General features: G+C 46.7%; 1 protein-coding gene and 1 long non-coding RNA gene across 3 annotated transcripts; one reads left to right on the top strand and one right to left on the bottom strand.

Moving 5' to 3' along the window:
• Window positions 1-564: 564 nt before the first annotated feature.
• LOC122368351 (bifunctional peptidase and (3S)-lysyl hydroxylase Jmjd7-like) lies at window positions 565-7840 on the bottom strand. Of its 2 annotated transcripts, none has more exons than XM_043342208.1 (6): window positions 7730-7840; window positions 6946-7030; window positions 6257-6390; window positions 2267-2418; window positions 1858-2016; window positions 565-1581 (listed from the first exon to the last, which is right to left on the bottom strand). In XM_043342208.1, exons 4-6 carry the CDS (start codon window positions 2316-2318, stop codon window positions 1169-1171), a joined length of 624 nt encoding a protein of 207 aa, XP_043198143.1. In that variant the 5' UTR covers window positions 2319-2418; window positions 6257-6390; window positions 6946-7030; window positions 7730-7840; the 3' UTR covers window positions 565-1168. The 2 variants fall into 2 exon arrangements, with proteins under 2 accessions (XP_043198143.1, XP_043198142.1); XM_043342207.1 differs by having other exon boundaries at window positions 6257-6416; window positions 7730-7832.
• A 4058-nt stretch (window positions 7841-11898) lies between these two features.
• On the top strand, window positions 11899-14527 carry LOC122368350. Its single transcript, XR_006254229.1, has 2 exons — window positions 11899-12694; window positions 13272-14527. It is a non-coding gene; the product is annotated as an uncharacterized LOC122368350 (long non-coding RNA).
• Window positions 14528-26042: the final 11515 nt, after the last annotated feature.

Here is a 26042-nt window from a genome sequence, read left to right as displayed (position 1 = left end):
AATGGGGCCCAGTCGGTGTCAAGCATAAATGCTGGCTGGGACTGTGCGGTGGGGTGGTTTGCGGCCTCTGAGCAGAAGTGGTTAGAGAAACACTCCTGTGCAAAGGCCAGCACTGTCAAAAATGGGCACAGTCAAGCCATGTGGTGTGACAACCGCTGGAAAACTGCTGCCATCCGCACGGACGGGCAGTACCACCATGGTGGCGTTCCAGGTCGATTCCTGAAGCGCAAGCGCCTGCGGCCGCCGCGACTCGAAAGATGCGACACGGCGCTCAAAGACGCCTTGTGTGCCGTGTCTGCGCCCTGCGGGACGATGCGCATTGCGCACCTTTGCTACTGGCCGATGGTGATGCTCGGAAAGGTGATGAGTGCCAGTGGGTCAGTGAAACTGTTGGCAACATCACCCTCATCAGTAAAAATCAAACATGGAAGAGCTTTTGAGTTTCCGTAATACCATCCAATGAGGCGTCCACACAAACGAAGAATAATGTCAATGACCTGTGTGAGAAGATTCGAGACGACAAATAATTGCAGACGAATAGATGCATTGGCAAATAAATGCGAGACCAATTACAGCGGGGCGAAGAAACGCAGAGACGAAACCTTATGAGGCAACGAAATTTGTGACGAATTAGTCAGGCTATGAAATGCACTGTGCAGGCATTTGCTACTCTTCTAACCTCGGAGAAGGAGCAACGCACCTCCATCTGAGCAGTAATCGCCACGCACTTTCAGAATGTGGATCGCTCATGATTGTTCAATACAATACAATACAATAGATAAGGCCGTGAGCTTAACAAGTTGGAAGCCATCTCGGGACAAATGTGACACACCTCGCTGACTTGTGTAAGTATTAAGTTTCTTTGGGGGCCGGGGGGGCTTGGGGTCACGAGGCCTCGTTTCTTTTTCGGTGTTTTTTTTTTTAATTTTACTCTAGCACATAATATAGCATACCAATTATTCCTTGATAGTTGATACTTCACCTCTAATCCGTTGTAACAATTTTCCATAACAAATTTCTAATGTAATAATACCCTCCATGAGTTGACAACGAACGAGGTCGGTATGGATAAGCATTGCCCTATGCCCACTACTCTAAGCAAAATCGTTAAGCTCGGCAAGGGATCAAAGGCACCCAGGAGTCCTGATGCTAGTCTAGACTTCCACTATCACTTATCCACAGTGGCAGTGCTCAGTGATTCTAGAAACTTAAAGTAGCAGTATTTGACATCAAACTCCATGTCGTACCAATAGTTGACGGCGATACAGCCGTGCGACTGCCGCAGGTGGTGGAACCAGAGTGAGGGCAGGTAGAGCATGTCGCCGGCGTGCAGACGACAGTGGACCGGGCGCGGCTGGCCAGGCGGCACCTCCTGCCCCTCAGCGGGCGGCGCCCAGTCGGCCCACGGCACCGGCTCGCCCTCAGAGTCCGGTCTCAGCTCGAACCTACCGCCCTCCTCCGCGTAGGTGGCCGTGGGGTAGAACCTGTGCGGGATCCACGGCCGAGCGCCGGGCGGCAGCAGCAGGATGTCCTTGTAGCCGGATATTACAAAGTAGACGTTCTCGTAGTGGTCCTTGTGCACTGGAAGAGAAAATTTTTATTATAAAATTTAAATATAGTGTAGCTCAACATGTTTTAAAAAATCAAGAAGCTTTGTTTTGGGTGATGGTAGTCCGACTGCTTACTGTTAACTTCATAGCAATTTTCCGCATTTACAAAACAAGTAGAAATAGGAGCTTGCCGCAAACATGGTCCAAACTCAGCTTCTACCATGCTAGGAAAAAAAAAGAAAGTGGCATAGAACGTCATGTCACGGCTATCAAAAATGTGGTACATCCTGCACTGTTGGAGCCTCACATGATGTCACGGCGCGACCGTCTCCCATCCAAAAGTTGATGGCATCGGGGGTCTTGTTGAGAGCCTCACTCATCCAAGGAATATCGGCTGGAACTCCGTCCAGCAGTTCCGGAAATTCCTCAGTCAGGTTCGAGTTCTGCTTCTGAATGTAGAAGATGCCTGTAAAATGAGTTAGTGAACATTGGTGTCAATGCATATGCAATAGTTTACATATTCTTGTGCTTACAATACTGCGACTAATGAAGCCTACTCTCCCGAAGACATTGAGAGAATCGCATACAAACGAATCGATAAGAAAGCATGAGGAGTGTGAATTGAAACATTAGGGCTTTTATTTATGGCCACATATTGTCAGACTTATGTTAAAAAAAAAACGAAGTGATAAATCCGAGCAGTTACAGTCACTCACCATTATGCTTATCTGGCTCTTCTATGATGTCTAGGAACTTGGCAAAGTGCATCTTCCTCTCTTCTGGTAGGACAAAATAGTTCCCGTTGATGGCATCAGCGTAACCATTAGGAGTTACGGCAACTGACAATATCTTATCGCCAAAGCGTTTCCTGACGACATGAAAAGGAACATGACATTAAAATTGATATGCATTTACACAACGTGAAAAAAATGCTAAAATTAGCAGTGCGTTAATTGATACGTGTGAAATACATTTACTTCCACTTCACACTTCTTCGATGATGAAACTTCCAGTATAGATCAGGGGTTTGCCTGTTCCCTATCTCAGTTGATAGACCGTAGGACTCATTGATTCAATTTTGCGTTATATCATGCCTTTCTACTCATTGGGTACTGACCCGTTTTGTCATTGAACGCGACAGAGCTCGACTGATGCAGTGGTGAAAAAGTTTCCCTCTAGTTATGAAATGCAAAAAACGAATTAATCTAGAAAGATTTCGGTAAAATTAATGTTTTACACATTACCCGCTATGTTAGTTTTAACAGGAGCGAGTATTATAATGGGGAGGACACAGTGGGCACACAGTGGGCACCCTTCCCGCTCCTTCAGACAGGCTCTTCCGCACTGTGCAGACCTCCTGATCCTTATCCAGAAGAAGTTGGAAATGATCCAGGCAATCGGTTCCCACTTCTAAAAATCCATATTATTGCATGAAAAGTTGCTGTGGTAAATTGTACGGTGTCTCCCACTCGACCTCGCGCCCGGCTTCCAAAATCGACTCTCACTCCGGTCAAAGTTGTCGACTCCGACCCCGAACCCGCATTCCTGCCCCGAGGCGAACGTGGCCCCTCAGGTGCCGGTTATGGGTCTCCAAGAACCCTGTGTTGCCTCAAGAGCTCGATTGGGGTATTAGAGGTCAGCACAGGTTTTCAGAAATCTTCGAAGATCTGTGTTTAAAGATCCTTCATAGACCTGCCGTAAAAAGCTCCTCAAAGTTGAAATGGGCTAGAAATCGAGCTAAAGCAAATCAAGCTGAAATGAAACTACAGTTGGAAAATACCCGGACTTATCCCCGAAACATTAGAGCTAGGGCTTCAAACTAAAATTTCGTGTCAGCGTACTAGACTGGTGTAAATCAAGTGTGAAATGCAACTAAACCAACAAAGAGATGGATTGAATCAAAGTACTGACATGTTCGAGTCTGGGGTCGAGGCCCTGAAGATTTTGTCGACTCTCACTTCGACTCTGGCTGGGATTATCGACTCTAACTGATTCTGACTTCAGTCATTCTAAAAAACTACTCAGATCTTTTTCCGACCCCAAAATCTTATTGGATTTGCATTGATCCCAGGGTTGCCCGGCGGGATGTCGGGGGGGGGGGCAAGCTGCCCTGCTCCCCCCCCCCCCCCCGTGGGGACACTAATGGTAGGACCACCAGTACATACTATGAGCCCAGATCCGACGCTCCGGTGCTCAAGCTCTGCTGGGCACACTAAAGGGGCCCTCCTACCTTCAAAAAAGTTAATGAATTGGCATAAAGTGATGAACCGTGGTTCAGAAAGAGCAAAAATGAATATCTACCTAATTTCACCAAAAAATATTCACTAGTTTTCGAGATAATAGACTTTTACTTCCGTTAATTTTTGGTGCCTCCGTTGGAACTCCTATGACGCCAAATGAAAGCAATAATTAGGCATCTTAACCCGCGCACCGACGGGGGTCTGCGCCAACTTCGCACCGACGGGGGGCGGATGACCGCCCCCCCCCCCTGAGATCTCGAAAACGAAGCAAGATAGCGACAAGCGCTAAACGGCAAGGGATACGCACGGACAAGGTCTACAATTTTTACAAAGGTCATTTTCAGGTCAGGTCAAAGATGACGTCATAGGGGTCAAAAAAGTCAAAATGGCGGCGCTAGGTATGGAGAGTTTTTCTCGAATAACTTTCGAACTAGTCAATATAGGAACAAACTAAGGGCAGCATCGTAATCCTCTCGTCAATCTGCATCGAATAATATATATGATGACCTCGAAAGGTCAAGGTCAAAGGTTGACCTCAGGTCACGTGACCTCGAGGTCATCATGTATATCATTCGATGCGCCTTGACGAGCTGAACAGAAGGAGACCAACCGCGCGGCTGTATCCTGTTCCTGTACGGAGTTATTGTCAAAAAACCGCTGGTGACCTTTGATGACGTCACATGACCTTACAGCTGCCCAACAGCAAAACAGACCTCAAGGTAGTGAAGGTTGATCGTATATGAGGTCATGTATGGTTTATGGGGCCATTCCGACCCGTTTTAGTGGTAAAAACAGGGAGTTGATTTTTCCCCCATTGACTTATAATGGGGAGGTCGAGAAATTGACCTGACCTTAGGTCATCGATATCAAAATTCCGAGATATACAAATTGTAGCTACTAATGACCTAATATCATCTTGCGACTTTCAAAGGCCTCCGACATCTACTGTAGCTCTGGCACGGTGACAAAGTTGCAAAAAAGTGACTTGAGGTGACGTCATACTGCTGACGTAAGGGGCAATTCTGGCGCACGATTGCCGCAATATTGTTTTACGTCATCAGCTAAATGTTCGAAGTTAATGTCCAAATTTTTCCTAAACCCAACTTCTTTTAAATACATCATATTGAAAAAATATATATCAAAAATATATATACTATCATGACTGCGTAAACTCTTATTTTTAGGCTCATACGTCACTTAATGCCGCCGCCAAGGTCGCGGCAATCGTGCGCCGGAACTACCCATTACGACAACAGTATGGCGTCACGACATGACGTCAGCTCGCGAAACGTGATAGCAGCTTGCTGCTATCACCGGTGAAACAGGGCCCCGGTAACGTGAGGTAGCCGAGTCGGGGCAGCGTGCGCTGACCCAAGCCGGGGCCGCAGCTTTGGGCGCGGTCTACCGCATCCCCGGGCAGCCCCGGGCTATCACATGACACCGGGAGGACGCGCGGCCCCGGCTTGGGTCAGCGCACGCTGCCCCGACTCGGCTACCTCACGTTACCGGGGCCCTGGCTTTGGGCACGGTCTACCGCACCACCTAACAGGCGTGTTCGAAACCGCAGGAGATGATGATGAACGGGTTTATCGAAACTTGATTGGATGAGCATATCGGTAATAGCGATTTCAGTGTGTGCATTTATTGTTCATAGTGGTGTGAAATGTGGTTGGGGTACGACCGACAACCCGTCGGGGCGAATTTCGCACTGGGGTACTCAAAATTTGAAGAATTTAAGACGTTTCCATGAGTTTTGAAGGTATGGATAAGTTCTAAAAATCCGGTTCTCCTTATCTGGGCCATTAAAGGGACCCTCCCACCTTAACATTAGTTTTGAGTTGAGATAGCCAAGTTTGCGGCCAGGCTCAGAAACCACCATTTATCCTGGTCGCAACCCCCGCAGCTTTATGGTGTTCAAGAAATTTCTTCCCTTTACTTGCAGGGTGGGACCAGCGTGGTCCCTATCTCTTAACCATTACGGGAATCTGATGACGTCATCAGGCTTTCGAACGTCCGTGAAATGTTTGACTAAAACGTTTTGTAGCACGCGGTGGTATATGCTGCTTTGCGCGCAACAAATGCCGCACTTTCAAATAAAGTCGCTAGGAACAGCGGAGATCCCAAAAAGTAAACAAAAGTAAAAGTTTAATATCTTGAAAACCGGTGAATATTTTTCGATGAAATTTGGTAGATATTCGTTTTTGCTCTTTCTGAACCGAGCGACATCACTTTCATGCCAATTCATTAACTTTTTTGAAGGTGGGAGGGTCCCTTTAACTCCATACCGTCCAGGAAAGCTGGCACACTACCTTTAAAAGTTAACCCCCGAAAAAAAACACCGGATATAACATTCGTCGCCACACCGTAGAAGAAAAAGCTATATAGCGAACCGTGACGCCATAGCAGTTTCCTTTCAGCCACATCATCAGAATAAAATGTCACTCAACGATTGTAAAAATAACGTACCTGAAATTATCGGGATTCCATTGCTTCACAGCCTGCCAGTTGCTGGCGGCTCCCCGAACCACAAAAGGCTTGTTTGGGCCGCACCAGTCCCGCAGGAACGACAGTGGTGAAGGGACTTCGTTCAGCTCTGGAACCTCGTTATCCAGGGGCAGACACAGATCTGAGACAAACAAAACAAATAGTACCTACATTTACTTAAGCGTACCTCATTACTCTGTTGCAGCCAAACTGCCTGCTACCCACAGGCCACCAAGATCGAACAAGCCTCAAACCTTTCCAGTTTCCTTTCCTATATAGCTAACTATAAAACATTTACATCTAAGCACATGTGGCATAGAATATAGGTACCTAACTACACAAAAACTTCCACTTGCATCAACATGTAAGCAGATACTTATGACCCTTATTATATTTGAAAATTGAACAGATACTCCTAAATTTGCTAACAAAATGCCAATATACCTACATATAATGGCAACAGCTAAAAGCAGTCAGCAGCCAGCACCCAGGAGGATGTTTTTGGGTTAAAATTCAATGGCCAATAACTGGCATAAAAATTAAACAGAGCAATTATATGCATGGGTAATTGCAATAAATGTAGTCTCGAGCCACCACACATAAAAATAAGTTCCTCCATAATAATAACTTCCCAGAGACCTAAATGGACAAGGGAAATATTCTCGACTTACCTGCCAGATTTTGAGACAGTTGGTCTAAAGATGTCTTCATTGTGACATCAATGGATGGTGAAGACATGTTTAGACAACAAAGTATCTGTAAAATATGAACACTTGGTCAACATGCCAGCAAATCAACAATCCAAAATTTGCACTATAATAATCCACCTTGAACAAATGCTGTAGCCTTATAGATTAGATGACAAGATTGCGGAGTCGACGGATTTTGGAGTGACTCTGACTCCAACTTCAAAAATTGACATAGACTCCTACTCCAGACGGTTCTATTAACCCACACGACTGGAGAGGGGGTTGTTACAGAGCCCGCCCTCCTGTTTTTCGGCGATATCTTCTAAACCGTTTGTCGGATCGACACGAAACTTACGGTGACCTCAGTGGCATCAATTTGACACCTTGTGTTAAAATTTTAACTTTCTAGCTATCATAGTGTGGCCGGAAATGACGTCAGAGTGACGTCATGTCCGATGTTGAGGCAACTATTGAATTACGGCAAAAGCTCTCAAGATCTCAGTCCAATTTTTTTATTTAAATCCAATTTTTTTGGCATGAGTGAACTAAAAAGACACATAGCTATCGAACCGCATTCTTAATCAATCGAAATTTTGGAAAACATGTAGGTATTTAAAATTACAAAAATGCGTATTTTTTATTTTTCATGTTATTCTAACATTAAAACTTATTCTAACATTAATACAGAATACAATTTCAGACAGAAACGAATGACGAGGCCACCAATATAACAAAATGCATACCCACGATTAACCGATTAACCTACCCCAAATCCCACGTGGTCACATCAAGGCCATCTAGGTCACATTACAAATAGCACGCCACTGGCATGGATTAGAGAATCCATAATCCATGCCACTGGCACGCCACATGTCAGTACCCCTGCGTTCGATGTCTCTCGGACGGCGAAGATTCTACGCCGTCCGGCCAATCACATTTCATAACCGCAGACGAGCCTCCGCTGACCTTGGACGGGATTGGCTGGACGGCAAAGAGTCTTTGCCGTCCGGGAGACATCGAACGCCGCCTACGGCAAGCACGGCGTACACGAGGCGTATATTCGGATGCAGTATGAGCAGAGCATGGGTCCCGAAGAATTCCTCAGAAACTAGAGAAATTCTCGGACACACACGACGGGTACACGGACGTATACATAGATATAAAAGACTAGATGGGACATTGCTCGGGGTTACATGAGCAGAGTTAATACGCATTACAAACGGACTACAATGGTGAGCGAATAGGAAAATCCGTTCCTGATACGCATTTACTTGCTCATGTAACCCCGGTAATTGGCAGTGTTTTAGTGCGTGCGACTGGCCGCCATGTTTGTGAGGGCGGGAATCTGCGGCGCTGTGTAAACACTACGGGATGAGGGGGGTATTTGAGACTGATTTTGTGGTATTTTTCGACCGAAAAGTGCTAATCTTTTTTGCTCACGGCATTCTTTGGAATGTGTAGATTGTGGAACAAGTGCTGAAATATGCTTATCTATTGTAATTTGGCTACGTTAGCCTTAGACATATTGCACTGTTGACGCTGATGAAGAATAGGCGGCACCAAAGGTAGATTTGCTTGGCATGCCTGTTTTAGATTTAATTCAGTTCCCATGTTTTTTTTTGTGCACACCACAATCCTTTAATTATTCTTGCATGGATAGAGCATCAGTCATATGATTTTTCACAAAGAAAGCTTACCTAGATAGGTACCAGAACATTGGCAGCGGAAAGCAGACTCATTACCTACACTTGCTTTACCTGCTCACTTTCTACTGTTGCCTTCAATGGACAATATTTATGAAGTAAGAAGGTTTTATGATTATAGGTTTTAAATAAGTACTTTACTTAATGTCATCAGTTAGTATTAAATAGTAGTTCAGTGCCAAACGAAAAATCCATGCACTATGCCAGATGCCTTGGGGGCTCTTATCCGCTCTGGGTTCAGAGTGCAGTGGCATACCACGCTCACCCTCAACCAGAGCTGATAGATAGTGAAAATGCCAGACGTCGTGATATCTGCACCAGTGAACCGTGTCGCACATTTGATCCCAATAATGAACAGCACATTGGTGACGTAAAAATGTGCGTTAGTTGGAGCACCTAAACTCGGGTTCCGGACAAAAAGTCAAATGATAAAAGGTAAAAGGATGATGAGTCAACAGACATTACGTCAAAAGCAAGAAGTCAAAAATCTTAAAAGTCAACAGGTAAAAGGTCAACAAAGAGGAAAGTCAAAAGTCAAAAAGTCAAAAAGGATAAAACGTCAAAAGATAAAAAGTTAAATTGCCAAAAAGTCAATGAACAAAAAGTCAACTAGCATAGAAGTCAAAAGACAAAAAGTCAAATGGACATAAGGTCAAAAGACAAAAAGTAAAAACGGCAAAAAGTCAAATTGCCAAAAAGTAAAAAGGACAAAAGTCAAAAGACAAAAAGTGAACAGGACATAAAGTCAAAATCCAAAAAACCAAAAGGACAGAAAGTCAAAAGGACAAAAAGTCAAAAAACAACAAGTCAACCGGGCATGAAGTCAAAATAAAAAGTCAAAAGGTCAAAAAGTCAAAAAGACATATAGTCAAAGTCCAAAAAGTCAAAAGGACAAAAAAATCAAGGGGACAAAAAGTCAAAAGGACAAAAAGTGAAGAGGACAAAGGTCAAAAGACGAAAAGTCAACAGGACGTAAAGTCAAATTACGAAAAATCCAAAGGAAAAAAAGCCAAAATCCAAAAACTCAAAAGGACAAGTCAAAGAGACAAAGTCAATGACACCTGGATCATCAGTCATTACATATGTACATGAGATAACATTTACAAACAGCTGTACCCAATTAAGCAGAATGCTGCACAATATAACCTGCATCATTGGACATTGAAGCGAGACTACCTCCATTGCGCGACTGATGGGGATTCCCATGGCCCGCAACCGCGACTCAGCTGGTTACACGGGCATGCTTGGCTGAAATCTGACACACATCCGTTGACACTTACGTGCTAGGTGGGAGCTCGCTCGCATCGTAAGGTTGTCATGAGGCAGCGTTACATGATTCTTCGAGACAACTGGCTGTCCCAGGCGCAGTTTACTGCAATTATTTCAACAAATATAGTAAGCCGGAATGTTATCGATACGAAAGGCTCGCTTGTTCAAATTTCCTATGTTGTGTAGGGAGACGTTTCTGAGAAACGTCTCCCTGAGAAACGGTTTCTCATCAGTTGATTCCGTCACGGGTTCTATTAGCGATTTCACACTTTTATTATAGTTCAAGCGTATTGTATGGTACAATTGGTTCAATAGTTAATAGTAAAGCGCGTCGTTTCTTTTAGATAGGTGGAAGTTGTAACGAGAGGCAATTGTGTGATTGTCGGATTGTCCTGCCTTGAAAGGAACGCTCATATCAGCATCAACTGAGACAACAACCTGTTAATATTCACGGACTGCATACAATTAAGGTGACCAATTTTCATCGAAAGGTACGGACTGCATACAATTAAGGTGACCAATTTTCATCGAAATGTATAGGTCAATTAAAGGAACTATCCCACCTTCTAAAATGTTGTTAAAACCAGTTAAATTGTGCCCGACTTTATAGATTGGATGACCAGGAACACGGTTCTGGCATTTATTTTTCATTAAACATCTTAGGCTTCCCATATTCCAAACACAAACTTTCAAATATGTGACGTCACAGCCCAAATTTACCTCCTTCCCCAGGCCACATTACTGCCATAATAAAGCTGATTCTTTTTACTCTGTAGGCACCACAACAAAGCTCAGACCAAGTTTTAAGCGATTTTTCAACGAACAAACCCATTTAAATCAGAATGACCAAACGAGGTGACGTCACACTAACGGTCGCTCCATGTTGAAGATAGGGCCTTACGCAAGGCCCATTTTCAAATGAAGGGAACGAATTTCTTCAACACCAAGAGGCCGCGGGAGTTGCAACCTAGATAGATAGTGGTTTCTGAACCTCGCCGCAAACTTGGCTATCTCAACTCAAACCCCATGTTAAAGGTGGGATAGTCCCTTTAAGTTATCGAGATGCGATTGCTAAAACACAATTTTTTAGGACCTCGGAGCTGTGACGTCCAAAGAGAGGTGACAAGTATAGCGCATTGTGGCCACCAGTTACTGTCCCTCTCCTTCATCTTCGCCTCCGCCCTACGTCTCCTTATCGGAACTGCCCCCCCCCCCCCCGCCACCAGCAGGCACAGTACGCCAACTTTATATAGATAAGTTCACATTCCCAATATACTTTTTAAAGCAAAGTAAAAATAGGTAGGAGCGTTCTTATCTGTAGTGTCGGGGCACGCACGGGGACGCGCCGAGACGCGCTATGCGGTGCAGCCGGCGCCCAGCGGGCGGCGGCCGGGGATCAGGTGGCCCGGCGCGGGTCAGTCGCCGACCGGAGACGCGGGCTGCGGCGTACTTGTACCGACTTAGTTAACGACTGCTGTTAAAGACTACTTTTTGCTGTTGACTACATTTTGCGCATCAACTTTTCGCGCACCTATTAACTATTTGCTTGTTGACTTTTTGTGTGTTGACTTTTAGCGTGTTGACTTTTAGCGTGTTGACTTTTAGCGTGTTGACTTTTAGCGTGTTGACTTTTAGCGTGTTGACTTTTAAGCATGTTGACTTTTAGCGTGTTGACTTTTAGCATGTTGACCTTTCGCGTGTTGACTTTTAGCGTGTTGACTTTTAGGCGCGTTGACTTTTAGCGTCTTGACTTTTTGCGCGTCGACATTTTGCGTGTCGACTTTATGCGTGTTGACTTTTAGCGTGTTGACTTTTAGCGCGTTGACTTCTTGACATGTCGGCTTTTTGTCTCTTTGACATTATGTCTTTTGACTTCTTGCGTGTTGACTTTTAGCTTGTTGACTTCTGGCGTGTTGACTTTTTGGCAGGTTGACTTTTTGTTCATTTGACATTTCGTCCTTTGACTTCTTGCGATGTTGACTTTATGTCTGTTGACTTAATGTCCTTTGACTTTTTATCCGTTTACTTTTAACGTTTTGACTTTTCATCCGGGAATCCCTAAACTCAGATTGTCATTACCTAATTAGTTTTCACATTGTAAAGCTTAAACTACACTTCATGCTCTTTTGGCTCACCTGTTATCAGTATCAGTAAATAGGGTATTAGTAAATCTGGCGTTACCATCAATGCTAAGTGCTAACAAGTAAATATGCAGTCCAAGGAAGATAAAAATCATAATCTTACTTGACCTAACCTTACCTACTAACCTAACTAACCTACAACCTACAAACCTCAACCTACATACAACCTCCATACCTACAACCTACCCACCTACCTACAACCTACCAACCTTATATGTGCCGACGGTGGCACCAGATTTATGGATACCCTTATTTGTTAGGTACTTCACTCCACTTCTCATTTTATTTGAAGCTCATTTAAATTGTTGTATTTAAGTCTGTGTAAACTATTATTTTAAAAACCTGATGCTTTTCCATGACTGTAATCTCACTGTTTGCTATGTGTATTTTGTAGTGTGTACTGTGTGCAAATCCAGTATCCTACACTTGTATGCTACAGGCCTTGTTTTGATCTGACTAACTGTTAATATGTTTCAGCTTTAAAGACTAGTATCTTTTGAAATTGAAATTTGCCTCTCAGTCTCTCAAGAATCAAGATGCCAAATAGATGTGCAGGATTTGATTGCTGACAAACCAGGGATGAGGCTTAAGAGTCAAGAGATCACCCTGCATTGGCAAGTAAAAGCTACAGACTCTTGATTTTTTATATTGTTACAGGTTATCTGTCACTGAGAGCGATTGCTGTAGTTCAATTTCTTGCATCAAAATTGGCAGAATATGACTTCACTGATCAATCTGACGTCATTTACGGCCGACCTATGGTAGCTACACAATTTTTATTTCTATTAAATGTTTCAGATTGATGCAGCCGAAGGTACTGCAAGTTTCGTATTGACACGTCTAGTGGTTTAGAAATATCGCAACAAATATATATTTTAATTTTTTTCAATATATAAATGTAAATATTTTATTGCAGAAAACAGTAGAGGGGCTCTGTAGAGCCCCACCCTCCAGTCATGCGTGGGTAAAGGCCCATCAGTCACTAAAACCAGAATAAGTGCAAAAAATTATTACCAAATGCCCGGAGACTGCTTTACCATTGCCAACATGTGTGTGTGTGTGTGTGTGTGCGTGTGTGTGTGCGTGTGCGTGTGTGTCAACAATGTGTTAACAACAAATACAACACTTGTGCCTGGCGTATGTTAACACTAAACACTATTAGCCATATTTTATTGATACTAATCGAACCTTCCAGGTGGCTGGAACAACCCCAGTGCCGCACAGTTCTGCGGGATATTCCGGCACCTGCTCCACCGCTGCGGCGTCCGGCCCGGCAGCACAGGGAAAGTGGCAGCCCTCGACCCGACCAGCATCCTGGCAGTCGGTCACACGACCAGCGGACGGGGAGCCAGCCTTACTACCTCGGCCTCCACCACCTCAGACAACGGTGCCACGGCACTCCACATCATCACGGAGCACGACTTCCAGCCTGGGCTGTCGTCTGGTGGGCAACATCGTCACCTACATCGCAGGGTTCGTGGTGAAGAAGGCGCTCGACTCTGTCAGCTGTAGCACCTGTCAGGAGGCCCTGGTGAGCGACATCCAGCCGGACGACATGACACAGCTTTACCACCTCTTCATCATCTCTGCCAGATGAGCTAAGGTGGGGACGGGTTACATGCCTGGGATCTGACTGAGACCCGCTCATACCCTGCCGAAGTGTTGGTGATTTCAGCGGTCAGCTGTCTCTAGCCGGTGTCAGTGAGTCGCGGCCAGCTGCCGCTGGAGTGGGTATCTACCGTCGATAGCTGCTGTGTGGCGGATAGCGTGGATTTGGATGGACACTTCATATTAATGAACAGATCAATGTCTGGCCGATAAAAGACGTATTTTGTCGATGATTGCTTAGTGACTGAGTGGGTCCACTGGCGACCAATGCAGTGGGCGCTGGGTTAACGCCTCGCCTCTTGTGACCGTGTCGATATGTAGCACTGTTAATTGCCGATTCGTTGCCGGCCGTCTCTGCTCCGTGGCTGGCTGATCCGGCACAAACTGGTGTTCGTGGCTGAAGGCGCGGCTACAGTTACACTAGGTCGCCACGTGCCTGTGCGACTATCGTCGGTGCTGTCTGCAAGGGCGATGTCGGTGCCTGTAGGGGGCGCGGATTGATTCAAAGTGAGGAATGGGTCATCGGAGCTCGGGTCAGGTCATGTTCGGCTAAAATAAGCGGATTTTGCGATTTGCCGCATCCGGGTGAATTTCCTTGCCTTCTAGTGCATGTTTATGCATTTTACATGCGTTTTTTTTTTTTTAGTGTTGATGACATGTCTAGATAACGTGCATTTGCCTCGAGGTCAAGGCTGCGCTTCATATGGGCAGTTTTCGGAGCATCTTGCTCATTTTATTCGTAATCCTTAATTATGTTTGCGAATTTGTGCCCGCAAATCATTTTTTAAAGTAAGATTGACACGGGATTCGAGATCGGCGCCCATAAATACACTTCACATGACCCGCCATGTGTCAAGGCCATCCGAGGTCATCTAAGGTCGCTGACCTTGTATGACCTTATGTGACCCGGTTCGCTAGATTTCGAGATGAGGTTGATTGGGAATGATGTAACCCATTTCGCCGACAGTTCACGCGTTTTGGTCGATTTTATAGCGAAAGATCTCAAACTCCAGTGACTTTACTGGTTCGATTTCCAGTGTTTGACCTGACCTCTGAGTTCACCCGTTGACCTAGTACCCTGAAATTTGGTATCACTGGTTTACTCACATCGCGGACAGCATACCTATTTTTTCCGTTCTTGCTCCGTCGAGGGGCGAACGGCTGGAGTTCACTCCGTTCACCCTGGCTTCCCCTACTCGTAAGACGCTGACAAACTACGAACGGGTGAGGGCTAAAATTGCACTTATTGTCGATCATTGTCCATTGCATACTGCATACATAGATATAAAGTATGGTAGCCATAATGGGAAACGAATTTAATCTTAAATTAGCATGCCAATTGCATCTACCTTCGGTGCCGCATATCCTTTATCAGCGTCTTCAGGGCTATATGTCTAGGGCTGATGTAATTACATTACTATAAATACACATGTTTCTGCCCTTGTTTCACAATCTACTCATTCCAAAGAATGCCATAGGTAAAAAAGATTAACACTTTTCGGTCGAAAAATACCACAAAATCTGTCCCAAACACCCCCCTCCTCCCATAGTGTTTACACAGCGCCGCAGATTCTCGCCCTCACCAACATGGCGGCCGCTGCTACGTATTCGCGAGTCGCTCCCGACATGGGGGTGCCCTATCTAGTCTTTATATCTATGGACGTATAAATAAACTGGACTGACGATCCCAATGGACCTCCTATGGAAGATAGTGAAGCCGACAAGGCGCCATTTTACGTTGCCAAAAACCCGTGCTCTGAAAGGTCATCGAGCCAATACAATTGGAATTGCGTCTAAACGGATGATCGGATCGAGATGCTGGTGGTACCGTTCGACGGGTAATGCTTTGAGGCAGGTGATGATGCATGTCACAGGTCATTCGGTGTCACGTGGCGCGTGCCACGTGCCGACAAAGTCAGGAAGGGCAAAAACCTTTAAGCGACGCTCCAAATTAAACGGTGGGCGGCACAGGTGCCAAATTCACAGGTCACATGTCCCGGTGTTTTACCATTAACATATGGTATGCTCGGCAGCAGGGGGTGCGGAATGCACGCGCCAGGGACGAAAAACATGTTTTGAGGAGGCATCCTCCGATTCCGGAAAACCTTGACCTAGGCACACCAAATTTGGCACACTGACACGACTGGACGAGCGCTTTAAGGCGCTGTGCAAATAGATGTGCTGGGGTACACGGTGCACGTGCTGTGCACGTGCAAACCTTTTGATGTTGCACTCTGTGTCACATATACGGGCAGAGCGGGTAGCGCTAGCAAGCTCAAAGTGCCAAACTTACACAGGCCACGCGGAATGCATTCCCGCATAGTTATTGAGCATATCCATCTCCTGGTGGACCCCGAAGGTGCGCTCTGCACGTGCAAAAATTATCCGCGCCGGGCGGTGGGGATGCTTGGACACCCCATGTAGGTTTATGTAAATATCTCGAAAACGGCGTTGTGGAGCGCCGCCGTTTTTAGCACACCCTTTCATGCATTTTTTTTTTCACACATGCTGCATAACTTTCAGACCCAGGTCACTCAAGGTTAGGTCACCAGGTTACGTCCAAGTGGCCTTACCTTAGGAAAAGTTAAAATGCCCGTCATAGCTACACAGACTGAACAATCGGTCTAAAACGTTGGCAGCGATTACTAAGAGCACCACAAAACGTAAAGTACCTCTACCTCCGGTATTTCACTGTCACTGTCGTAGGTTTCTGTTGATTTTGCGACCTTTCTATTGTAGGTAAGTCAATGGGAGACAATTGAACTGCGCTTTTGTTGCACGAAACTCATATTAACATACTAAACAATGCACTCAAATAACGGGACACGGGTAGCAGGGAAACGTGACATATTTAATCGGGAAATTGCACCTGTGACCTCTACTTATGCCCTGGGGTTATTTCAGGTCATGACAGCCATCCACAACATTTTGACAGTAACCTTTGGTAGAGACATGCAAGAGCGCTGAAAACACTTTTGATATGTTTAGTTCAACTTCGTAAATTGAGGTTGTTGCGAGTTCTACGGGTCATTTATCAGGAATGTCATGTTTGTTTTGATCACAGCTGATGTTTTCATGCATTTAGGCCAGGTCGGGTCAGGTCAGGTCAGGTCAACCAGTAGGTGTCCTGCCGCTTATCCATAGTAGGTGTCAACCACCACTGATGGCGTCGTAACATGTTACGAAGGCAATGAAACTATAACTTCTTAAATGTTAAACTGAATGCTAAATTCGAAATCAGCTCCAAAAACTGTCCTAGAGACATGTAAAACTAGAAAAGGTGAACCAAGGTCATTAAAGGTCAGTGACCTTGACCCAATTGTCACGTGACCTTGACACCCACCATATTGCATGTGACCAGCATCATATCACATGTTTGAACGCTTGAGTTGAAACCACGAAAAGACAGCAAACGCGCAGCTAGTGCGCGCCGACGTACGCCGAATCGCGATTCCGGCCAAATGCATGGTCTCGTAATAATAACTTCTATTATATAATAATCTCGTCAAGTTAGATCCATTTCTTGGCCGCGGTCACCGGTCCAGGCCACCACATAATCGTACCTATTACACCACGCTTGCTCAATGCTCAGTTCGTATTGTAAAAGCACTGCGGCACAGCATAGATGCAGGCGCTCTGCTACTGCCATCTATGGGTGAAAGATGAAGATAATGGTTGTTGCGGTACAGTATCACTACAGGCGCCGATAATGCTTTATACTTGTACTTTTTGTGTTATGACTGCAAGAGATTTTACCTTTTGCGCTACCTACTATCTTTTTTTACGCTATCTTTTTTGTCATATTTTCATTTTTATGTTGGTAAATGAAGCGCACTTCAATTGTCTCCCATTGACTTACCTATAATAGAAAGGTCGCAAAATCAACAGAACCCTAGGTCAGTGACAGTGAAATACCGAGGTAGAGGTACTTTACGTTTTGTGGTGCCCTTAGTAATCGCTGCCAACGTTTTAGGCCGATTGTTCAGTCTGTGTAGCTATGACGGGCATTTTAGCTTTTCCTAAGGTAAGGCCACTTGGACGTAACCTGGTGACCTAACCTTGAGTGACCTGGGTCTGAAAGTTATGCAGCATGTGTGAAAAAAAAATGCATGAAAGGGTGTGCTAAAAACGGCGGCGCTCCACAACGCCGTTTTCGAGATATTTACATAAACCTACATGGGGTGTCCAAGCATCCCCACCGCCCGGCGCGGATAATTTTTGCACGTGCAGAGCGCACCTTCGGGGTCCACCAGGAGATGGATATGCTCAATAACTATGCGGGAATACATTCTGGGTGGCCTGTGTAAATTTAGCACTTTGAGCTTGCTAGCGCTACCCGCTCTGCCCGTATATGTGACACAGAGTGCAACATCAAAAGGTTTGCACGTGCACAGCACGTGCACCGTGTACCCCAGCACATCTATTTATACAGCGCCTTAAAGCGCTCGTCCAGTCGTGTCAGTGTGCCAAATTTGGTGTGCCTAGGTCAAGGTTTTCCGGAATCGGAGGATGCCTCCTCAAAACATGTTTTTCGTCCCTGGCGCGTGCATTCCGCACCCCCTGCTGCCGAGCATACCATATGTTAATGGTCAAACACCGGGACATGTGACCTGTGAATTTGGCACCTGTGCCGCCCACCGTTTAATTTGGAGCGTCGCTTAAAGGTTTTTGCCCTTCCTGACTTTGTCGGCACGTGGCACGCGCCACGTGACACCGAGAGACCTGTGACATGCATCATCACCTGCCTCAAAGCATTACCCGTCGAACGGTACCACCAGCATCTCGATCCGATCATCCGTTTAGACGCAATTCCAATTGTATTGGCTCGATGACCTTTCAGAGCACGGGTTTTTGGCAACGTAAAATGGCGCCTTGTCGGCTTCACCTGAATGGAGGTGGTTGCGGGTCCGGTCCATTTTATTTATACGTCCGTGGACGGGTACCATATGAATGCGGGTGAGACTAAATGCTTACTTCGAAATTTAAGCTGCGTTGCGGCATTGGCGGTTATGTGCGGCGTGTATGCCGCATGATTAGTAAGCGGCGACCACTAAATTAAAAACTCAATAGCTTTGACCTGTTTTCAATGGATAACACTGCATACCAAAAATGTCCATCGCTCTCGTCATAGGATATTTAGATTTAAATAACTAACTTATCTACATCATCGTTTTGAACCAAATTAATACTTTCAACTTGACCCTCGCCCGTATAGGTGTTTTTTTTCCAGCCGCGAACGTATAAGGTATAACCCCTTGCCGTTTCGCTCCTGATCAAGCTAGAGCTTCGCGGAAAAAACCAGCGTGTTGCCCGTGACGAGAGGAAGCCGATGATACCCAATTTTAAGGTCCTGGGTCATCGGTTGACCTTCCAGGTCAGGTCAATGACCCAAAAGGCAGGAAAATTGGGACCTGTTAGAACGTTGGACGTGGTGAACGTGGGACCTGAAAAAGTTGCACCTCTATGTAATATGTGGGTTCGATATACTGTGTGACGTTCCAAGAACTATTTGGGAAAAGTTGCACCTCCGGAGAGACGGACAGACGGACGGAGAGACGGATGGACGGACGAAGAGACTGATGACGGACGGACGGAGAGAGTGACTGATGGACGGACGGATGGAGAAACGGACGGACGGATGGACGGACTGAGAGACGGAAGGGCGGACGGACGGACGGACGGACTGAGAGACGGAAGGGCGGGCGAACGGACGGAGAGACGGACAAAGAGATGGACAGACGGACGAGAGAGAGAGAGAGAGAGAGAGAGAGAGGGTGGTGAGAGAAAGGAGGATCAGATGAAGGAAAAGACTTAGAGACATGGATATTACTTGTCAGAGACTCGGGGAGGACGGGAAGGAGACTGATACCTAAAGAGAGGAAAGATGATCGTGAGCAAGGGGTTTGGGAGATAGGTAAGGAGACAGGGGAAAATGAGATTTTATTGCTCCGGTCCCAATAACACTTCCCAAAATAAAATATAATTGGTCGTAATTATCGAATAAGAATCGGAAATTGTCAATTGAACGTCTGATTTGCTTACATCGATCCGCCCTATACCCTGTTTGACATGTTTGCACCAAAGCCAACTTGCAGGCTATACATCGAGCCAGTGGTATATACTATACAATAAATACATCTCTCCCGGTGGTATACCTGCATAGAGCCGAGACCTCCGGCTGTATTTTCCCACGATCAGCCGGATCGCAAAGCCGTGTATTTTTCGTCCGTTGCAGGCGGCCGGCGCAATCTCCGTGAAAGAAGCGCTCCAGTGACAAAAGCACGAGCAGATCGCCTAAATGCCGGTGGCCGCGAGAATTTCTCTAGTTTCTGAAGAATTGTTCGGGACCCATGCTCTACTCATACTGCATCCGAATATACGCGTACACGAGCTCCGTCGCGCCGCCAGCCGCCCGCTAAAACTACTGTTGCCATGACAACAACCGGGAGAACGATTTGTCCGCCTGAATCCTTCAGGGCACTCGGCCACTAAAATATTATCCCCGCGTTCGATGTATTTCGGACGACGAAGATTCTACGTCGTCTGGCCAATCACGTTCTATAACCGCAGCTGAGCCCCCGCTGACCTTGAACGGGATTGACCGGTTGACGTAGAATCTTCGCCGTCTGAGAGACATCAAACGCGGGGCATATGTGCTTACAGCCTTACATGCTGGTCTCGTCAATTTTAGAGCTAAGCGGGCCGGACAGGGCACTGTATGGGCTGGAGTTCAAGTTCAAGTTTCAAGTTCGGTGTATTGAGGACATTTCCACATAGTGGCTTAATATTTAGTCCGAGTCAGAGTACATAGATAAAAACATGTCAATTTCACAGTAAATCACAATCAAGAGATAGGTAGGTATATAAAAACTCGGTCCAAAGTCGGACAAACCAAACCCTCGACTAGTTCGACAGCCGGCGCAGAAACTCGGCGCGGGTTACAGAGCCGGTGACAGCCGGCGACAGGCGGTTCCACGCCGCGGCCGCTCGGTAAGAAAACGCGCGGCGCGACGCGGACAGGCGGTATGGAGGCAGCTCGAGAGCGCCCGCCTCAGTCGACCGGGTGCTGCGCCGGGAAACCGCTGTACGAGGGACGAACAGGGAGCGGATCGCCGCGGGAGTGTGCGGGTCCCTCAGCGCCCTGTAGACGCCGAGGCAGTCACGGCGCTCAACCAGCTCGCGCACGTCACACCAGCCCAGCGCAGCTAGGATCGGCGATATATAGTCATGCCTGCGCACGCCAGAGACAACCCTCGCACCAAAATTCATCGCCTTCTGCACACGGTGAAGGTGGCATGCAGCGGCGCCACCCCAGACAGAGAGGCAGTACAGGATGTGAGGAAAGGTATGACACTGGATAAGGATTAAGGATGTCGGGACTAAGATGATGGCGAATTTTATACAGACATAGGTATAAGGATGGAATTGCACTTTTTGACAACGTTGGAGATGTGCTTTTCCCAGGATAAGGTGGGGTCTACGGGCGTCAGGTCACTTTCCGAAAACTATTGGAAGCGGTTCTTATAGTTACCTATGATATGGCATAAAAGGATTCCTGGCAAATTAATTTGCCATTAATTTGCCAGCAGGACAGCGCTATATCCCAGTAAACATGCCGACGTCGGCCCATCAGCATGCCGACGTCGGCCCGACGTCGGTCCAGCCTCGGCACGACGTCGGCTGGATGTCGGATATGCCCGCATGTACCGACGTCCAGCCGAGGTCCAGCCGACGTCGGGCCGACGTCGGACCGAGATCAATTGCTGAGGTCCAGCCGACGTCGGGCCGACGTCGGGGCGACGTCGGACCGACATCGGCCGCTGTTTTACCGTTAAAATAATATAAAATACATGTTTCATGTTTCATAAAGAGCTTATATATTCAAAATATCCTCAGGAAACTCAAATCTTCCTCCACGCCGCAACCCCCAGATCCGGACTGGACGGTAAACTTTATCCCATTTGGGATTGCCCGTAAGCCGAGCTCGCCCGTAGCCGGGTGCGGTGAGTGCTTGGGGGATGCTCGGCCTATCCTTTGGTCAGGCTCAGCCCCGGCAACTCACCAGGGCCGGGCCCAGTTCATATAGAAAGGCCAGTCGGCAAGTGTCACTTTGCCAAAGTGCCACTTATCAAAGGGACACTTTGGGAAACGTTGGTGCAGGTGTGTAAGAGTGGCTATATGAATCCATTGTGGGGTCGCCCCTTCCAATAAGTGTCACGTAACAGCAATGGGACCAGGGACTCTAAATGAACTGGACCCAGGGTGCTCGCCAAGAAGACCAATGTCTCCATCCTATCATCCTTCCGGCTGATCTGAAATGGTCTTGTCAGACCGAAAGGGCATAACCCAACAAAACAAACTACATTCGCTATTTGGATGCGTGGTGTAGTGGTTAGCGCTCTAACCTCGCGTTCAAATGACAAGGGGTTCGAATCCCATCGCCGGCTGATGCTTTTGGCGTGTTGTCCCAGTAAACACGCCGACGTCGGCGACTGGGGGGCTCGAATCCCGCCGCCGGTTGATATTTTTGGCGCGTTGTCCCAATAAACATGCCGACGTCGGCCCCGTCGGTCCAACGACAAACTATCTCGTCAAGTCAACCTCGGCAAACGACCTCGGCCCGACGTCGGCTCGACGTCGGCTGGACTTCGGCTGGACGTCGGAACATGCGGGCATATCCGACGTCCAGCCGATGTCGGGCCGAGGTTGAACCGACGTTGGGCCGACGTCGGGCCGAGCCTCGGCCCGACGTCGGGCCGACGTCGGCATGTTTACTGGGATGTTAACCCTCGCCCCGTTTGGGGGGGGGGGCAATTTGGCTCCCCCTGTGGTTTTTCCTGAATAGCAGGAAAACGGCGGCGCGCAATGCCGCCAAATTTTCAGTACCTTCCCGGGCATCAATTTGACACCTTCACACCAAATTTCAAGTCTTAGGTCACCTTAGGTCAGGAGTTATTGAGGTCAAACTGAGGTCATGTTCGAGCAAAAATGAGCAAAAAACATGCAATTTTGAAACGCTCACCAAATCTACAGTTACCAAGCAATTTCAAAGTTCTTTATATGGTCTAGTAGACAAAAAGCGGCGCTACAAAACTGCTATCTCGGATTTTCAAAATTTTGGGATTTTGACCCCCAAAAATTCAAAAACTTGAATTTTTTAGAAAAACTAAAAAAAAATCCAAAAAATCCGAATTTCGAAAAAAAACGGAATATATGTGATAGTCCCTGCGCTCTTCTATATACATATCAAATTTCAGATCGATATCTCGTTTTTTGGCCAAGTTATGGTGAAAAAACTGTTCATAAATGATGACGTCAAATTTTTGAACTCAATTTTTAGCGAATCTAGACCACGTAGGGCAAAACAAAGACCACCATTGAAATCCCCGTGACGAGCTGCATCGAATCGATACCCATTTATGCAAAAATATCAACTTTTAAATTTAACCTTTTTTACCTTTTTTGACCTTAACCTGACCTTGACCTGACCTTGACCAACACGTGACCTAAGCTGGCCCCAAAGGCTGCATGGCCCACATAATCGCATTTGTCATGTAAAATGGACCATAAAACATGTATCACACGACACCTTCATAAATTGTGACCCCCCAGTGACCTGACCTCTGTGACCTGACCTGGTATCAGTGACCTCAAATAGCAAAATATGCGTTTGAAGAACATTTCCCCATCGATGATTTTCAATGAAATGCATTTTACTCGATTTTACAACGCATTTCTTGAAATGCCTGTAAACGGTGAAAATTCGACCTTTGACCTGATCTGTGACGTCATCGGTTTGACCTAGGTCAATAAAATTGGGTCACAAGGTAGTTCCCTGATAGGGCTATCCAACACCGTTTGCCGCTTGTCGCTAGGTTACGTGGTTCTCGAGATCTTAGGGGGGGGGGGCAAATTGCCCCGGCAAATTGCCCCCCCCCCCCCCCCAACAGGGCGCGTTGCTCGGCAGAGCCCAACGGGGCGCGGGTTAACCCTCGCCTGTATTGGTGTTTTTCCAGCCGCGAATTTATAAGGGGGAGGGGGTCCGTTGGATTCCCCCCTTGCTGTTTCGTCCCTGATCGATAATGGTATGTTTTAGGGCCTTGGATCGAACTATGAGCTTCGCGGAAAACCGAGCGTGTTACGGGCTAGTACTAGTAGTACATAAAGGAATCTTGATACGGGTAACGGGCGGGGGTTAAAATTTCGAAATTATTGGTAGGGCTCAGACCCTAACAAAGCGTCACCCTTGGATAATCCTGTCGGTTTATGTAGCATTGATTCTGTGCGTAAGCCAGCGCCCAATGCGCCCAAGATCTTCAGCCCAAGATTCCTTTACTACTCCTTCCGCCTTTCATGCTGCTGCCCAAGCTCCTGCCTGATCTCTTCAACGCAACATCCAAGATTCCTTTACAACTCGCAACATCTTGGCACCATCAGCTGATAAAGCTGTTAGCACGGATTACTATAATTATTATCAGTATACCTACTATATTGTACTGATCCGTGCTGTTAGACTCAAGATTCCTTCACTACTCCTTAGACTCCCACAGAATCCTTTACTAAATGGCAGCATTCTGCCCATATGGAGGCACTTACTTGATTTTTCAGACAAATATTGCGCATAATTTTCATTTGATAGTGTTCATATGCATATTTTTCGTAGCTAAAAGTACGGAAATAAGCGAAATGGTCGAAAGCAGTATGTAACGGAAGTTAGCAGGGATTCAGCAGGGGTTCAGCAGGGATTCAGCAGGGATCGACGGCCCCTACGATTTCGCTGAATTTTGGTGTAGAGATGCAGAATGGTGTCCTCTATCGAAAATCCTAGTGCCAAAATGCGGGGAATCCATCAGGGGGGCCACAAATCCCAAAAAACAGTATGCCCTCAGGGCACAATCGACGAACTTTGAAAACCCTACTTCTAGCCGTCAAAACAGCTAAAAATGCACGTCATTCGAAAGAGGACAAAATTTTACGTACAACGGTACCAAATTTAGGGGGCTAGCGCCCCCCTGAACCGAACAAAACAGCTTCAAATATATGGGCCCGGGAGTATGCCCTCGGGGCATAAATAAACGTTTTCAACCATTTCAGGCCTATAACATCGACAAAATCCAGCAATATGCACATCATTGGAAAGAGCGTAATTTCCCAAACAAAAAACCCAAGTAACATTTTTCGATGGGGCCCACCTGGGGCCCACGGGACCCAATTGAAATTTGGGGCCCAATGGGGCGGCCCCTACGATTTTCTTCAAAATTTGCACAGACACTCTCCTGGGCCCCCTCTTCAATCTGGCTGAAGAAACCTACCGGGGAATCCAAAGGAAGGGGCCCAAAGAGGGCCCCAAAGAGGCCCTTTCTAAGTATTGCCCCTAATATCGCGACCAACCCCGGCAATATGCACATCATTGGAAAGAGCGTAATTTCCCAAACAAAAAACCCAAGTAACATTTTTCGATGGGGCCCACCTGGGGCCCACGGGACCCAATTGAAATTTGGGGCCCAATGGGGCGGCCCCTACGATTTTCTTCAAAATTTGCACAGACACTCTCCTGGGCCCCCTCTTCAATCTGGCTGAAGAAACCTACCGGGGAATCCAAAGGAAGGGGCCCAAAGAGGGCCCCAAAGAGGCCCTTTCTAAGTATTGCCCCTAATTTCGCGACCAACCCCGGCAATATGCACATCATTGGAAAGAGCGTAATTTCCCAAACAAAAAACCCAAGTAACATTTTTCGATGGGGCCCACCTGGGGCCCACGGGACCCAATTGAAATTTGGGGCCCAATGGGGCGGCCCCTACGATTTTCTTCAAAATTTGCACAGACACTCTCCTGGGCCCCCTCTTCAATCTGGCTGAAGAAACCTACCGGGGAATCCAAAGGAAGTGGCCCAAATAGGGCCCCAAAGAGGCCCTTTCTAAGTATTGCCCCTAATTTCGCGACCAACCCCGGCAATATGCACATCATTGGAAAGAGCGTAATTTCCCAAACAAAAAACCCAAGTAACATTTTTCGATGGGGCCCACCTGGGGCCCACGGGACCCAATTGAAATTTGGGGCCCAATGGGGCGGCCCCTACGATTTCCTTCAAAATTTGCACAGACACTCTCCTGGGCCCCCTCTTCAATCTGGCTGAAGAAACCTACCGGGGAATCCAAAGGAAGGGGCCCAAAGAGGGCCCCAAAGAGGCCCTTTCTAAGTATTTCCCTAATATCGCGACCAACCCCGGCAATATGCACATCATTGGAAAGAGCGTAATTTCCCAAACAAAAAACCCAAGTAACATTTTTCGATGGGGCCCACCTGGGGCCCACGGGACCCAATTGAAATTTGGGGCCCAATGGGGCGGCCCCTACGA

This window comes from Amphibalanus amphitrite, unplaced genomic scaffold, assembly GCF_019059575.1.
Source record: "Amphibalanus amphitrite isolate SeventyFive unplaced genomic scaffold, NRLGWU_Aamphi_draft 000941F_arrow, whole genome shotgun sequence".
Taxonomy (NCBI): Eukaryota; Metazoa; Arthropoda; class Thecostraca; order Balanomorpha; family Balanidae; genus Amphibalanus; species Amphibalanus amphitrite.
This window is presented reverse-complemented; position numbering and strand designations above follow the sequence as displayed.